Genomic DNA, 15,507 nt, shown 5'->3' with positions numbered 1-15,507 from the left:
CTCCTCCTTCTCTAACATTGCCTAAAACCAACACAATGCTGACAAAATCCAAACCCTTCAGGCCCCCAGCCACTAAAATGGTAGGAGAAATGATTATTCTTTTAGTCATATGAATTAATTCAACCAAATAAAGGGGGGGAAAAATGCAAAAAGCCAGGGTATAATCTTTACTTGGATGTTGAGAAGAACTTAACAGAAAAGTGAGCAACAAAGAAAGGAAAACATTTATTTCACAAGAGTCCCTAACAGTAGGAAACTCTGGTGAGATTTACAACAAGGTCAAGCTCCCTGAAGCTGGCAAGTAATGCGTGTGTCAGCTTCAAGATGTATGTTTAAACACAAAAGTAAAGTTCAGGGTAAATGTAAAATCCAGCTCGCTCAACTGAAACAAACCGTAGGTTTTATCCCAGAGAAAAAAAGAATAAGCAGAACAAAACAGTCCGTTTTTCCCTGAAGAAGGAAAAAACGACAGCTGCTTTAAAAAAAAAAAAAAAAAAAGGAAGAGGGGAGTAGGGGGTCTGAAAAGTAATGAACGCGGCCATAAATGCAAAAAAAAAAAAAAGAGAGAGAAAAAACCCCCTGTAAACCGCACACCAGCTCTCCCGTCAAGAAAAGCCCCACCTTTTAGGTGCTCATTCTAAATAAATTCAACTTCGGTGGGCACTAAACGCCTAGACACCTTTACAGCTTATCCTAAAAAACCAGGAAACCCAAGACAAGCGTGACCAGCCTGGAAAAGAAATTATAGGCTTCGGCTATATCCCAAACTCTAATGGAACACAGCAAGAAAGCACTCACAAATCGCAGGTAAAGCTTTATCAGAGAGACAGAGAAGCAAGGGAGAGGTGCTGCGCTTATTTCTACGGAAGGGAGCAAGAGTCCCGGAATTCTCCCGCTCCTCCGGGAGGGGAAATAGCGGGGGCCAGAGAAGCCCCTCTGCAAGGCAAGGGGATCGCGGGGAAGTGGGGCCGGGGACCCCACCGGGAGCCGAGGCCTGGCGGGTCGGCAGATGTGGAGACACCGGGAGCGGCCAGGCGCGAGCCGGGGACTGAGGGAAGGGAGCCAGTCCGGACGTACCTGAGCGGGGCGTCAGGGCCCGGCTGCCGCGGCCAACACCATCCCCGGCGCCGGCCCGGGAGGAGCGGCGGTGGCGGCTCCTCCTTCCTTCTCCTTCCTCCTCTTCCTCCTCCCTCAGCGGGGATCTCGCGAGAGTCCAGGCGGGGCCGGGAAGTGTCCCCGCTGAGCTCTCGCGAGAGTTTGGCGCGGTGGCGGGGAGGGCGTTTGCCGCCGGGAGGGCGGCGCCATGTTGGGGCTGGCCCTGAGGGGCCCCCCTCAGGCAACGCCGCCATATTGGGGCGCTCCGTCAGCAGCAGCGGGGTCTTGCAGAGCCTGAGGGAAATTGATGTCGTTTGAGTCATCTGTCCCCAGGCCTAATTTTCGCACCTTTTGTAAACGGAATCGCAGAATCATTAAGGTTAGGAAAGACCTCTGAGACCACCGAGTCCAACCTTTGCCGGATTTCCAACGTGTCAACCAGACTACGGCACCGAGTGCCGCATCCAGCCGTTCCTTAAACACCTTCGGGGATGGTGAGCCCACTACATTCCTGGCCAGCCATTCCCAATAAATTCCATTCTTTTACTGTCTCCTGACACTGCTATGGAAATGGGGGTGATTCAGCTGCAATATAAATTACGCTGAGTCTATGGCAAATAGCAACACACCAAGAGGGAGGCAAAAAAACAATTGCCAAGGTGATTTCAGGAGCAGAGCTTAACCAGGCTGCAGCGTTTGCCTTAGTGCCTGCTTAAATTAATCAACTATTTCGTACATTCCAGCAGCAGATGATTGGAGGACTAGTGAATCAGACAGAATAGTCAATATTAATAATCAATATGTCACTAATATCAATATGCAATAGTCAATCAGATGAAATAATTAGTCATATGGAAGCACAAGTCCATCAGATGGAATCTCTGTAAAAAATGATTGTAAGTGTGCGTTTAGTAGTGGAGGGTGAATACTGAGGTGTCATAACTAGACTGACCAAAAACTTCAGAAATTTTCACAATTATGTAGTATCAGCCCTCCCATCCGTAAAATAGGTGCATAAACTTAAGTTCTTCCATTTGGTAGCTTCCACTAAATAAGGGAACCGAAACTTAGCCATTAGAGCAGCATTCAGGTTAGAAGGTGTGATAAGGCAAAGCTGGAGACCTGACACAAGGGAAGTTTGGCAGACAGCTACTGAAATACTCACTGCATCCTAAGCATTCACTGCAGTGATCCCACTACCCCTCCCCCAAAAAGAAACAGGAATTTAGCTTACTGGAATCTAGTTAAACCAGCACGGAACTGCTGCTTAGAGCCTTTTTGTCCCTCCTCAGGCTTCTCTCTCCAGATCCATGTATTGCTTGGATAACACAGCACAGCAGGTTTGGACAGAAATGTTCTGAAAACAAGCTCCCCCCACAGATGTTGGCTGTACACAGGTTCCAGAGGGGGATTTCTTGCAAGCCTTCGAAAGCGATGGGTGAAACTGGGAGCAGGGCCAGGAGGTGGGGTCCCAGAGCAGGCAGTGATGGCATCTGCCCGTTCCTGGGAGCCCAAAGTCACAGAGGCAAAGCGTTCCTGCAGCCTGGTTTTTTGAGAGATGAGCTGCGCCTCCTAACCAAACCCCCGCATCCGTCGGGAATTCCAAACACGCCTCCGCGGGTTTCCCTGCCCTTGGGCGATACTCGCCCAAGGGCGTTTCCCTCTGGACGGGTTTTCATTGCCTCGGCTGCTGCCCCTGACATTAGATGGCAGCACATGGGTAGCACCTGGGGCATAGCCAAGCGACAGAATCTATTAAAGCCCTCCAAAAAACCCAGCATCCAGGCTTTTTCTCCTCTCCCCAGATTAAACGCAATGAGGTTCCTTTCGGGCAATGTCCTTGGCAAGGATGTGCAGGCGATACCTGTGCTGTGGTACTGCAGAAAGGCATAGTAAAAACATGTGATGGCAGCTTACCTGCTTACGGTAGCTACTTTAGTTTTCACACTAAATAGCACGTAAGAAAATAGTTTACACAGGCAAGTATGCATAATATAGTCTTTAATAAATAGCAGGTAAAAAAATAGATTTCCTTAAAAACATTTTGAGAACCAGAAAAGCAAAGGCATCCTATAAATACGCATTTTCACGTTTTTTCAGGAAGGGCATTACTTTGCCTTCTCCCGAGCCAATAATTTAAAAGACTAAGAAAAATAATAAAAAAAAAAGTTTCCGGAGTTCGCGTAAGTGAGGAAAAGGGTTCAATAGGAGGTACAGCGCGGGCGTTTCTCCCGGCCCTCCCGTGGGGGCGGTGCCGTGGGCTGGCATTCAGGGCACTTCAGCACTTTTCCTGGAGGGCCGCGCACCGCAGGTTGTCCAGCACTTGTAGGGCGTGCAGGATGGTGGTGGCCCTCAGGCAGGCCGTGCTCTCGGTGCTCTCGGTGCTGTCCTGCGGCGGGGAGAAAGGGCGGGTCAGCACTGAAGTGGGGCTGCTGCGGGCCCCGCAGCCGTGCGCTCGCTGACACGCCGGGAGCCGTCACCCCGCTGGCCTGACTTACCGCCCGCATGGCCGCTTGCAGCTTGTGCAGCCAGTGCCTCAGTCTGCCCGAGGGCTGATGCGAAGGATCCACCTGCAAGGAGAGCGGCTGGCTAAGGAGCAGCCCCGCGGCGCGGCCGCCAGCAGCGGGGCCGCTGAGCTGGCCCGGGGCAGGGCTTTGGGGGAGGCACTCACACAGCCCCGCACATCCTCCCGCGCCTGGGTGAAGAAGTCCAGGGGCCGCCGGCGCACCTCGGCGAAGCTGGGCACAGCGGGGAGCTCCAGCATGGCGGTGGTGAGGTTCAGCTCGGCCGTCACCAGCACCACTCGGTCGGACATCTGTGGGCGGGAGTGTCCTGGTTAGGGACCCGAAGCACCAGGGCTGGCAGATGGGGGTCTCGAGGACCTGCCCGGGGGTTCAGGGGACCGGGCGACAGGAGAGGTGTGCCCCCTTCTTACAGCATCACTTCACACGTACCGGCAAGTCTACTGCATTCCATTTCCGGTGGAAGAGCCTGGTGTTGCATTTGTGGTTGTTCACCTGCAGGCATAAACCAAGAAAGAGACTGAAAAACGCGCATCGTGACTTCTGGCAATGTTGTACAACCCTGGCCAGCTTTGACGAGTTTGAAACCAGGACAAAATTTGGCCCAGCATCCTTCATGTCCCCAGACACCCTTGGAAAACATCTTACTCATCCCCAAACTGCTGCAGAAAACATGCACCTTTGTCACTCAGGTCTTGAATTCAGCATCCCCTCTCCCTTGCCCCCCGCCACCCCACTGTCCCCTGTTGCCAGCAGTACTCACAAACTCTTTTCTCATCTTGTCCACAGCCTTCTGTTCCTCGGGTGCAATGTTCTGGTACTTGGACAGCCTGCAGCCCTTCCTCAGGGTGTCATGGGGAAAGGCAGCCCCCAGGCTGACCCCCAGCACCAGCACGAGCAGTGGGGTGAGGCTGAGGCACAACATTTTGTCAAGGAGAGCTTGACAGTCAGCGATGGATTACGATGGGTGAGGAGGCTGCGGTGCCAGATGCCAGAGAGGATGAACCGGAGGACTCCAGGCAGGATTCGCTAAATTTCTGATGCAGAGGTGCCTGACAGGTGCCACGGGTGGCTTGTTCAGACGTGGAGCTGCTTCACCTTGCTCACTGTGGCTGCCTTGCTGCTCCATCTCCAGCTTTTTATTCCTGCGTGGTGCTTTCATATTCATAGGAAAACCCAGCGCTGGTAGAGCTGGAAACAAGAAAATGAAAGTGATGGAGGGAATCTCCGCTCTGTTACCTGCACTGCTGCCTCCAGCCCTGCTGCCTGCTCTGCCTCCACCTGGGATGCTGGAGGATGCTCAGGCTGCTTCCAGCACACACACCCTGCGAGGGGGCTGGGGGGGACGCTGCTGTCAGGCTGAGTGGCTGACAAATGGGGGGGACACCAGCATGACCCAGCCCCACCCCACGCTGAAAGCTGCAGGAGACACCTGAGGACAGCAGGTTCCGGGGGAACAGGAGGGCTTTGGTGCCTCCTGAGTGGCAGCAGGAGTTCATGCCTCAGTTTCCCCGTGGGAAAGGCCATGTTGGGGAGGGGGCACTGCACAGTCCAGGCTGCAGGCATGAGCTTTATGTCTGTGTTATCCTGAGGAACTAGGCTCACCACCAAAGCAGGGAAAAAGGTGAAAGCAGAAGCACTTCCACCTTAAGTTTTCCTGGTGGGACACACAGTTGTGGAGGGAGATGTGGATGAGCAAGGCTGCCACCCTACAAGCCACTGGAGCTGGCTGGGGTTTCCTCCCTGTTTAGCCTGGAGACACAGACAGGGTGTATTGACATCCCTCTGCTGACAGAATGGTTCGGCACACTGTCCTTCCCTCAAAGGAACCTCCTGTGGTGGCTGCTGTGCTTTTAGTCTCACACATTCATCAAGCATTAAATATAAAAGATTAGGGCAATACCTGGATCTAAGAAGCAAAGACAGTAAGAAGTAACAGGCATAAGTGCACTTTGCAGGGCCTTGCACAGTGGCCACAGAACACTCCAGGAGGAACCAATTTTTAATATTCATATTTGGAACTAAGGGGCGGATTTGAAAGAGTCCAAGAAAAGCAGAAAAGTTCTTGTGTAAGCATGTGTAAAGGTACACCTGCGGGTGAGCAGAGTGGCATGGATGTGGTCATGGAGGTGGGCTGGGACCTCTTGACATCATCCAATCCAACCCTTGCTCTGGCAGGATCAGCTGGCACAGGTTGCCCAGGACGGTGACCAATTCTGAGTACCTCCAAGGATGGAGTGGACACTTCATGACCTCTCTGTTTTTCTTGTGTTCAGATGGACTTCCCCTGGTTCAGCTTGTGCTGTGCTGTCATTAAGCACCACCAAGAGCCCCCAAGGCTCCTCTCTCAGCCTTTCCTCATACCAGAGATGTTCCTGTCCCTCATCTTCATGAACTTGACTGGACTCCTTCCAGTCCCTGCCACATCTCTTTCCCACTGAGGAGGCCAAAATTGGACCTAGCACTTCAGGGGTGGCCTCACCAATGCTGAGAAGAGGGGAGGAAGCGCCTTCCTCAGCCTTCTAGAAACACTCCCCCCAGTGCAGCCCTGGATACTATTCACCTTCTTTCCCACCAGGATACCTTCCTGGCTCATGTTTAACCTGGTGCCCACCAGAACCCCCAGGTCCTTTTCTGCCGTGCTTGTTTCTATCCGGGCAGCCCCAGCATGTCCCGGTGCATGGGGCTGTTCCTCCTCAGGTGCGGGACTTTGCCCTTCCCCTTGCTGAGCTTCTGAGGTTCCCATCAGCCCATTTCTCCAGCTTGTTGAGGTTCCTGTGGACAGCAGCACCATGACACAGCTGGGTCATCCACTTCTCCCAGTTTGGTGTCACCACTGAACTTGGTACAGAGAGAGTCCCCTGTGCCTCATCATCCAGATCATTAATGAAGAGGTTGAATAGGACTAGCTGTTGACTCACAGGGTCCATCCAGCCCTTCCTGAGCCCTTCCCCTACTCCAGCAGCATCCCAGAGGGCTCAGGTCTTTCCTGGAAAACCATGGTGGAGATGAAAATGAGAGTGGGTTCATTCCACTTTGTCCAAAGCACAGACACAGCTTGGAGAAGAGCCAGGACAGCAAAATGTGGTGCTAAAGCCCCAGAGTGTGGTGGGCGTTAGGTTTTCAAGTCATGGTGTGGCCACTGGACCAGGCTGCCACCCAGGCACTCATGCCAGCCTCCCTCACAGCAGCAGGTTAGGTGAGGTCAGTAATTAAAAGCCTGAGCCTGGCGTGTGCTGGGGTCCCTTGTCCGCCCTCTTGGTGAACAGAACAAGGGATCTGTCTTTCCTTTCCCTCCCACTGAAGAAACCCACAGAAGATTAATTTTTATTCAACACAACAAAGTTCATGTTCAATTTAATTGTGAAATACAAGTCCAAACCAGCATAAGTAACTCCACTTCTGTCATCCCAACAGGCACAGCTCAGTTGGAATAGAGGGCACCTTAGCAGAAAATCCCAACAGATGTAAAATAAACGTGGCCCCCAGTGAAAGAGGGGTGATCCACCACCACCCACTGTCCCACACCCCCAATCCCTGCCGAGACACTTTCGGGCCACCCGCCGGGTCACCGAGCAGCACCACATCCTCATGGGACAGCTTTGGCTCCTGTTTCCCATCACTGTGGCTTTTGTCTCCCAGGTGTCATTTCTGTTTGGAGAAGTAAAGCGAAACCTCATCTCTTCACACATGCAAAAGGAAATTCAGAGGCACCAAAGAAAAGCGAAAGCTGCGGGGCGAAGCCGGGCTGTGAGCGCAGCCCCCAGCACTCATGGCGGCTGGGATGGAGGGATGAGGATCTCTCCTGGGGGCCTTGCTCAGGTATTTGTGCCACCCCCAGCCATAGCCGAGCCCCCAGGTGCCTAGGATGGGGTCCTGCCATCGCGGGCTTTGGCGCACGCCTTGCACAGCGATGTCACGCTCCACCATAGCCCAGCCAGCAAAGCATGGCTGCGTTCGCCACAGCTCCTCCAAACCGTGCCAGTGCCAGCTCCCACCCTGGCAGCGGAGAGTTCCCCAAAGCCAGCACAGGCTGGGGACATCCCACTGTGCCCAGCAGAGTCTGCAGGGCACTGGGGACCCACAGTCATTCCAGTCCCAGCTGCCAATGGTGCTGTGCCCCGAGAGCAGCTCAGATGGCGATGATGGAGCACCTTCCTCAGGTTCACCCAGCCTGAAGGCTGGAGCCACTCGAGCTTGCTTGGAGCAAGAAATTCCAGGTGTGTGGGATTTCCAGGTGCGAGAACAAAAGTGAAACCTGACTGTGGATGGGGCTGGCATCAGCACTGGGTGAGGCAATCGCTCTGTGGTGACTCATTGGCTCCTTCGTGTCACAAGCGTGGGAAAGCCGTTCGCCACAAGCCAAGCCACTGGAGTGAGTAAGGATGAGCCCAGATGGCTCCTGACCCCAGTGGGCCCGTCTGGGAGGAAGTGACTCCTGCTAAACTGACTACTCTGGGTAAAGAAGACAGAAAGAACAGAAAGTGTGCCCCAAAACAGCCAGCTTTAAAAATAAAACCTCCAGGTGACATGTGGGAGTCCTGCCCATGGCCCAGTGGTGCTGGGACAGGGGACATCAGGTGGGCTCTGCTCATCAGTCATCACTGGACCTGTCCCTGCCAGCCCAGGATGCCAGTGCCACCAAGGTCGCCCAGCCCCACTCCATCCCCCAGAACCCTTCAGCACCGCCCAGCATGCGTGAGCTGCAGCAGCCACCTCGAGGGCTCTGCTGCAACACCGTGCACGGTGGTGATGCAATCCCTGGCGTTACCTCATGGCCGGGCACCCACTGCACCATTCCGGTGCAGGGAGGGGAAGACTTTTAATTTAAATTACAGACGTAATTAGCAAGCAGATTCAAACTTGTTTTAAACTTAAAGTGAGGAAAAAACACAAACACTTCTTCCCCAGAGCCTTTTTGCCAGCACTGTAGAGACACAGGATGTCTCCTCTTGGGGGACCCCTCCTTACCCTGGAATGCCTGTGGGGGATGCACCTCACAGGGACCAGCCCTGCCAGCAGAGCTGGGGCTTCCCCGGCCCAGGCAGCCAGACAGGCCCTCAGCATCACAGCAGTGGTGTCACCCCGTGCTGTCCCGGGCAGGAGAGACCCCTCACTCTCACCCACCAAGGAAGGCCTGATGGCTGCTGCTGGCTCATACCCCACCTGCACCTGGAGCAGCCCCTCAGCCAGTGACAGCAGGGCTTGATCCAGTATTGCTGCTCCAGCAGATGGCCATGGACAGAGAGATCAGCCTCCCAGCCATGATGGGCTTCCCACGCCATAGATGTCCTCCTGAGACCCCATCACCCTCCTGGGGGACACAGTAGGGGCAAAGCCTTTGCTCCCCACCCTGGGAAGCTGAGGGGAGCTCAGTCAGGACCCTGAGAGCCCAGGACCTCAGCAGAAGTACCTCCAGCCCCCTTCAGGTGCACTCTCTTGGGCAGGGAAGAGAGATGGCACTTTGCCTTTCTTAAGAATGCACTGACGTAGAACAGAGTGAGGGCACAGCCCTTCCCATGGTTTCAGGGAAGCTTTCTTGCCAAGGACAGGAATTACAGGAAAGGGAAAGATCCATGCAATGGCTGGGCCTGGACCTGAAATAGCCAGAAAGCAAACACGAGGTGACCCGTGCCAGGGTGTGCCCAGCCCCCTTGCCCCTCCCCAAAATGCAGCCTCTAATCTTCCCTTTGCAGCATGGGTGGGTGATAGGGGCACAAACCTGCTCTCCTTCAGCAGTGATCCCATAAAGGCTCCTGAGCTGTGCTGAGGGGCCTCACTAGGGCCAAGGCAGTCCTGGGGCAGGAAAGGTGCTGACACACCTACACCAGCCAGCAAGGCACCAGGGATGGGGGCACATTGTGGGTGAGAACAGCCCCTTTCCAGGGCAGCCTTCAAAGACAGTGCCCAGGTCCTCACTCAGGGGCAGGGAAAGGGGTCAATGGCCCTTTCCTACCCAGAACCCACCTTCCCCATGGAGCAGAAGGGCACTGAGGGCATCAGGACAGCCAATGTAGCACAGTTCTTTCCAGCCCAGTGGGTGCTCCACAGCCTCTTTGTAAAACAGGAGCCACAGGCAACATTTTCTCAGCTTGATTTTTAATTGTTATTAATGGTGTAAGAAATGCAGTGAGCTTCTCAGCTGTGAATCTCTTCCCCATATTATCAGACCAGCAGTCCAAAACAGGACCCTTCCAGTGCCAAGAGAGCAGCACTGGGCAGACTGCAGGACCAAGGTGGACAGGAACCTGAGGGGCATAAAATCCCATCTGCTTTCCACAGACCAAAATTTCAATCACCAAAATCAGCACCAATCTTCCCAAGGAATACGAGCGGTTACAAGCAGGGTTTTAGGAGATAGCCCACCTTCTCCCTCCATTGTAGCACCATATCAGGAGAAGAGTTTACTCTCTCAGCACCCCTTGCACCCCAGCACGCAGACATGCCTCACCCAGAACTCCACTGGGGTCTCACGAGAAGAAACTCCCATCGTCTCCAGCATCCTGAAAGGAGAAGCAGAGGAAGGGTCTCACCCTGCCCAGACAGCTCCCACCTGAGCAACACCCACAACCACAGACAGGTCTTTTCCAACCACAGCACAGAGGTGGGGATGGCAAATGTTTCCAACTGCTGCACAAGGGTTGTTCTGGTCAGTGAATAAGTGAGCTGGATGCCTCCCCTTCCCAGCAGGCCCTTGTTGGGGCTGAAACAGATGGGTGAAGATGCAACCACCAGTATTTTTCATGCCCTTTGCTAGCTGAAGCAAGGTAAAGCAACTCAAGATAGTCTCATGTCAGAGGTTTCCTGGATTCATCAGTGCAAGCACATCCTACAGCTACATAGACTTAAAATTTAAGGATCTGCTGTTTAACCCCTGACAAGTATCCACCCCTGGGGGAAAGGAGGGAGCACATCCCTGCACACTCACTTGCAGCTTTGAAGGGGCCTGCACAACCTCCCTCTGCATGCACTGTATAGGACAGGTCCTCTAGATCCTGCTTGTTTTCCCAAGCGGTTTCCTCACCTCTTTTCAGTCTCTTGGAGGAGGGACGTTGCAGCTTTAGGGTCATTCTTCATAAAGGTTTGATATGGAGAGGCAGACTCCATGTAACCAACCACACCCTCAACAGTCATGGGAATTTGGTCATAGATATCAGTGATTCTACAAGAGACACGGGGAAGAAAGGAGCATTTGCAAGTTGAATCTCAAAGGCAGGGGAGCACGGACAACAGGTTGACATAGTGGTGAATAAAGTATCTGGCACCATCAGAGGTGGTTCTGCTCACCTCTTCTTGTCTGGGAATGGCAGGGCCTCAAAGATCTCTTTGTAGTCTTCCAAGACATATTTTAGTCTATTATGTGCGTATTTTAAAATCGTGTCCCAGCACTGTAAAGACAGTGTATTAAAAACAAACACAAAACCACGTGAAGTTCTCAACTGCCACTTAACTCAGGTTTGGGCCTACATCTGATACATTCATATGTGTCCTTTTTTTAAAAACTACTTGTTGCATTAAAATACACCAACATCTTACAATACATCTTGCTTAGTGTCAAGAATTCAAGGATCCTATTATAGAAATAAAGGTCCTGTCCTCCCTACACAGCTCTTACTCATAGTGGAAAGTCTCCTTTTATCCAATTGTTAAAACACCCTTTGTCACAAAAGATTACTAAACAAAAGACCTCTTCCCAACAGTTTCTACTTCCCATTCTTTTCACTGTGATCAGGGCAACAGGAAAAGTCTCTTGGACAATACCAGCCCCCAAATCTGCTCTGGCACCCTTCTCACCCCCACCAGAGTCTGCCCTGTCAGTCCTCATTGGTCTCTCCTCATGATCCAGCCAGCCCTGTGTGGGAACCTCTAAATCCTGCCTCAGCCTTATCCCTGCATTTACTCATCCTTCTTCCCCATCCTGCATTAGGATTCGTCTTGCCATACCCCCTCAGTCCCACTGCTTTTCTCTCTGCATCCAAGTGCTACACATCTCCCCCATCCTGAGGTTTTCCCAGCTCACCTCCCTGAAGACTTTGGTGAGCTTTTCGGAGCAGTCTCCATAGCGCAGGCTCATGTCCACGGTGTAGGTGCTGAGGGCCACGCAGCCGCCCGGCTTCACCACCCGCTCGGCCTCCCTCATGAACTTGGCAATATCAAACCAGTGCGCGGCCGTGAATGAAGTCAGGACATCCACAGAGGCATCCTGGAATGGCAGCTCCTCTGCAGGGCACACACTGCAAGGAGCAAGGGAAAAAGCCACGTGCGATATGGTGTAGGAACCCAGAGTGCCAAGAATATTTCTCTGCCTGTTTTTAAGGGTTCTTACCCCCCTGAACAACACTGTTTTGACCTCCAACCTTGGAAAAAACTGCCTACAATCAGACAAGAACTAGAAAATACAGTGGTGTGAATTAGGTGATAGACTACTGTGTAAGATTGTCACAGGCTGAAAAATTTAGAGGTTTTGGGCTTCTCTTTGTAGCAAATAGATAAGAGCAAAAAACATCAAAATGGAGGATTGTTGTTGTTCTCCAAACCTTCTTCTTCTTCTTTTACTACTCCATATTCTGCAGTAAAAGTAAACTGGGATGATTGGACACAGAATTCCACAGTTCCTGGCCATGTTACTGAATAATTGGTAGAAAAGTAAAAATAATATAAGTTTTTAGTAACCATTGGTTAAATTATCTTTAAAAGGCTGTGTAAATCTTGATAATCGGACTTCTCTCCTGCTTTCTGTGCTCTGTGTTGAACCTGGGTCACGCTGGTGGCTCTGTTTCTCTGATAAGACTTAATAAACAACTATCTGGCAGCTCTGAAACGCCAGGAAAAGTCTCAGTTTATCTTTTGGAACTCCTTGCAAGGACTTCAAAAATATTCTCTCCCATCAGGAGGGATTTGATTTACAGCACGGTTCAGGGTGAATATGGGAATTACAGAGTAGGACATGAAGTCAGGGAGTATTTTTTTGATGGTTTGGGATGCAAGACCATGGCTGCTGGAAGTCTAGGATAATGCCTATTCACACCAGGAATTCCATCAAATGAAATCTTTGGTGCCAACTGGCTCTTGCAACAGTCCTACTCACAAACCACCATCTCCATGTGAGGACCCCAATTTTGCCTTCAGCTGAGCGTGCCCTCCTGACACTCACAGGTAGGAGATGTTGGGCATGCAGGGCGTGTCCTTGGCCTCCTGGATCTGCGCTTCGCTGATGTCCGTCCCCACCACCTTCTTGAAGTGCTCCCCAAGGAAGTGGGTGCCTTGTCCAGACCCACAGCCAACATCCACCGCCAGCTCTGCAGGGATCACCTTCTGCAGGGAGGAGTAGATGTGTCTCAGTGAGCAGCCACCCAGTTCCTGTTCTTTTACCCCATTCCTTCCCCAGCACCCGCTCAGGAACAGCCTTGGCATGGCAGAACCTGCAGAAAGCCTCTTCTTGGCCCCCATGTGGCCTTTGAGCCCTGCTGATTTATCTTTCCCTGAGGCACCAACCAAGGCGACACTCCCAGCTTGTAAACACTGCCACCCACAATTAAATACTCCTTGGATTTTTCCTACAGCCTGGCCATACCGCACTCACCTTTTCCTGCATGTAGGAGAGGATGGCCTGCTGCAACTCTTTGCCTGGCGCAAACCTGTATTTCTGGTAGACGACCGCATGCTGTCTGCCCTCGAACATCTGGGTGGCCATGCTTGGCTGACCTGGCACCTGGCAGGAGGCAGCAAGCCGGGGATGTCACACGACACAGAACTCCTGCCGCTTCCTTAGCCCGTGACCGCAGGCACTGAAGCCTTCAGTTCCCCGCAGGGCCCCGGAGAGGACTTTGCCCGTGAGGCTTCAGCAAGGGAGCGTGAACCTGCTCTCCAAGAATCCCTCCCACAGCCCTGAGCTAATACCAGGAACAAACCAGCGGCGTCCGACAGGAAAAGCTTTCCAGGTTTTTTTTACACACTCCATAAGGAGTGTTTAACTCCTTTGCTTCCCCCACCCACCCGGGTGTTTTCTCAAGTAAATCACCATTGCTGGAATATCTGTGAATTTGGTGGTGACCGAGCAGCGAAGCTGAAAACTACCAGCAGAACAGGGGTTTTTTTGTTTTAAGGAAATACGTGTTTTAGTATTAGCAACACAATCCCAACTCCACCTTGCGCTTTCTGAACCATCTGCTGGTTTTCGGCCCTTCTCACCCAGGAGCCACTCAAAGTCTCTCGCCCCACCGAGCCCATCACCACGCGTGGAGGCGAGCGGAGCCCTTCGGCCTCCGCACAGCTCAGCCCCGGGGAGCCACGGCAGCTCTCCGGGCACGGCGCTCCCGGCGCGGAGCCCGGGCTCATCACGGCGCGCCGGAACGCTCCCGGCCGCATCCTGTTTGTGTCGGTGCCCGAGCAGGCGCCGGCCGAGGCGGCGGCAGCTCCCGGGGCCCACCGCGAGCACTGCTAGGAGGGCTCCGTGCCCCCTTTCCCGGGGAAGGACACCCGCTCGTGTGCCGGCAGCGAGCGAGGTGGGCAGAGGGCTCAAGGGCAGCGAGTTTATCGAGCACAAATACATCGGAGATCAAGGATTATTTTGCCTTCATGCAGGAAGAGATGCTCAACCAGCTCAGGGCTGGAGCTCGCAGCAGGGAACAGCAGCGCTGCCAAAGCGCTGCCTGGAGGGATCCTCCCAGTGCTTTCCGTGTGCTCAGAGGACCCTTCTCCCCGCAGCCACCCCCGCTCCTTACCGTCGGCAGCACCCGCAACAGCGGCTCCCAGCACCTCCCAGTCCAGAGCTGCGGGGCCGGGACGAAGGGGAAGGCGGGGGAAAGCGAGGAACGGCCAACGCCGCCCCCAGTACCGCCCGCCTCGGCAGCGCAGCCCCGCTGCTCCTCCTGCCCAGCCGGGGCGGTGTCGGGGGGCAAAATCCAGAAGGCAAGTTCAGGAGGCTCAATCCCACCGACATCCTGGAGCCCCAGAGCCGAGCCTTGGCCTTCACACAGCTCTGTGGTTACTAATTACAGCTTTCAAAATGCCTACGGATCCTGGGAGTGCTCGGCAGCCTCCACATCTCAGGAAGCAGATGCAGAGCCCAGAAGATGCTGCAAGGTAGCAGAACAGAGTTCAAATGCTGCAGGCAGCTAAAGCTATGCCTACAGAGCTCTGTCTGTGCTGAAATCCAGCAGAAAGAGAAAATGCAGCAGGAGCCCCCAGCAACAGAACTTAAAGAGCTCAGAATGGTGGTATTTCAGAACTAAGCAGTTTGCCCTGATTTGGGGCAGGATTTCACCCCTCCCTCAGGAGAGTAGTGTTAAATCCATGCAGCTGAGGCCAACGGAGCCGTGGTTTGCTGGAAGCACAGTCCCTTCAGTTTGTACTTTGCACAGGAGTCAAAGGTCCATGCTAATTAGCACAGACTTTAAGCCACTCCTAATTTTAAGAGAAAGCAGTGAACTTACTCAAGGACTGAAGACAGGGGCCAGCTTGAAGCAGTTTGCTAAATCAAAGCATGGGTTGGAGGTCCTGGGCTTGTGTCCCAAATGTTTTATTTGGGCCACCTGCTGCTTAACCGTGCAGGGGTGTGCCTGCACCAAGAGAAAACACTATGCAATCACCAAATGCCCCTGTGTTTTCATAACCCAGCTCTTTGGGGTTTGGACACCCCCATTTTGGCTGTATTTTGCTGAGAGCATGACTGCAGGCAGGAAGGGATGGTGTCCCAGGCCTCAGTCACCTGCCCTGGTCCGAACTCTGTGGTCCCTGGGCTGCTCTCATGGGCAATGCACGGGTGATGTTTAACTGGGGATCTTCCGGCTACAGCTGACACCAAACACCTGCAGGAAAACAAAACACCAGCCAGGCATAGGCTGCAAATGGCACCAAGCCTTTCCTAAGCTCTCCCAACCTTTGGCAC

At 53.2% G+C, this 15,507-nt stretch overlaps 3 protein-coding genes across 7 annotated transcripts in view; all 3 read right to left on the bottom strand.

The window, feature by feature from the left end:
• The window catches only part of UBE2F (ubiquitin conjugating enzyme E2 F (putative)), a 54,442-nt gene extending 53,240 nt beyond the window's left edge, over positions 1–1,202 (bottom strand). The window contains exon 1 of one of the 2 annotated variants that reach the window (XM_019291004.3): positions 1,078–1,202. The gene's annotated coding sequence lies outside the window, so the exon portion shown is untranslated. The remainder of the gene's footprint in view (positions 1–1,077) is intronic. The other variant, XM_010407864.4, reaches the window with a different exon arrangement.
• A 1,904-nt stretch (positions 1,203–3,106) lies between these two features.
• LOC104694550 (interferon lambda-3-like) lies at positions 3,107–4,804 on the bottom strand. Its single transcript, XM_010407863.2, has 5 exons — positions 4,381–4,804; positions 4,050–4,112; positions 3,767–3,910; positions 3,594–3,665; positions 3,107–3,484 (listed from the first exon to the last, which is right to left on the bottom strand). The coding sequence occupies exons 1-5, from the start codon at positions 4,540–4,542 to the stop codon at positions 3,374–3,376; spliced, it is 552 nt and encodes a 183-aa protein (XP_010406165.1). The 5' UTR covers positions 4,543–4,804; the 3' UTR covers positions 3,107–3,373.
• A 2,152-nt stretch (positions 4,805–6,956) lies between these two features.
• Positions 6,957–14,556, bottom strand: LOC104694548 (putative methyltransferase DDB_G0268948). 4 transcript variants are annotated; one of them, XM_039555385.1, is made up of 8 exons: positions 14,342–14,421; positions 13,201–13,329; positions 12,772–12,932; positions 11,638–11,851; positions 10,905–11,005; positions 10,642–10,779; positions 9,984–10,120; positions 6,957–8,072 (listed from the first exon to the last, which is right to left on the bottom strand). In XM_039555385.1, the coding sequence occupies exons 2-7, from the start codon at positions 13,309–13,311 to the stop codon at positions 10,030–10,032; spliced, it is 816 nt and encodes a 271-aa protein (XP_039411319.1). In that variant the 5' UTR covers positions 13,312–13,329; positions 14,342–14,421; the 3' UTR covers positions 6,957–8,072; positions 9,984–10,029. The 4 variants fall into 4 exon arrangements, with proteins under 4 accessions (XP_039411319.1, XP_039411318.1, XP_039411321.1 ...); XM_039555384.1 differs by lacking the exon at positions 6,957–8,072 and adding an exon at positions 9,696–9,865; XM_039555387.1 differs by lacking the exon at positions 6,957–8,072 and having other exon boundaries at positions 9,696–10,120; positions 14,342–14,556.
• Between the last annotated feature and the right edge of the window lie 951 nt (positions 14,557–15,507).

This window comes from Corvus cornix, chromosome 7, assembly GCF_000738735.6.
Source record: "Corvus cornix cornix isolate S_Up_H32 chromosome 7, ASM73873v5, whole genome shotgun sequence".
NCBI classification, from domain to species: Eukaryota; Metazoa; Chordata; class Aves; order Passeriformes; family Corvidae; genus Corvus; species Corvus cornix.
Note: the sequence above shows the minus strand (reverse complement) of the source record. Positions and strands in the feature narration are given on the sequence as shown.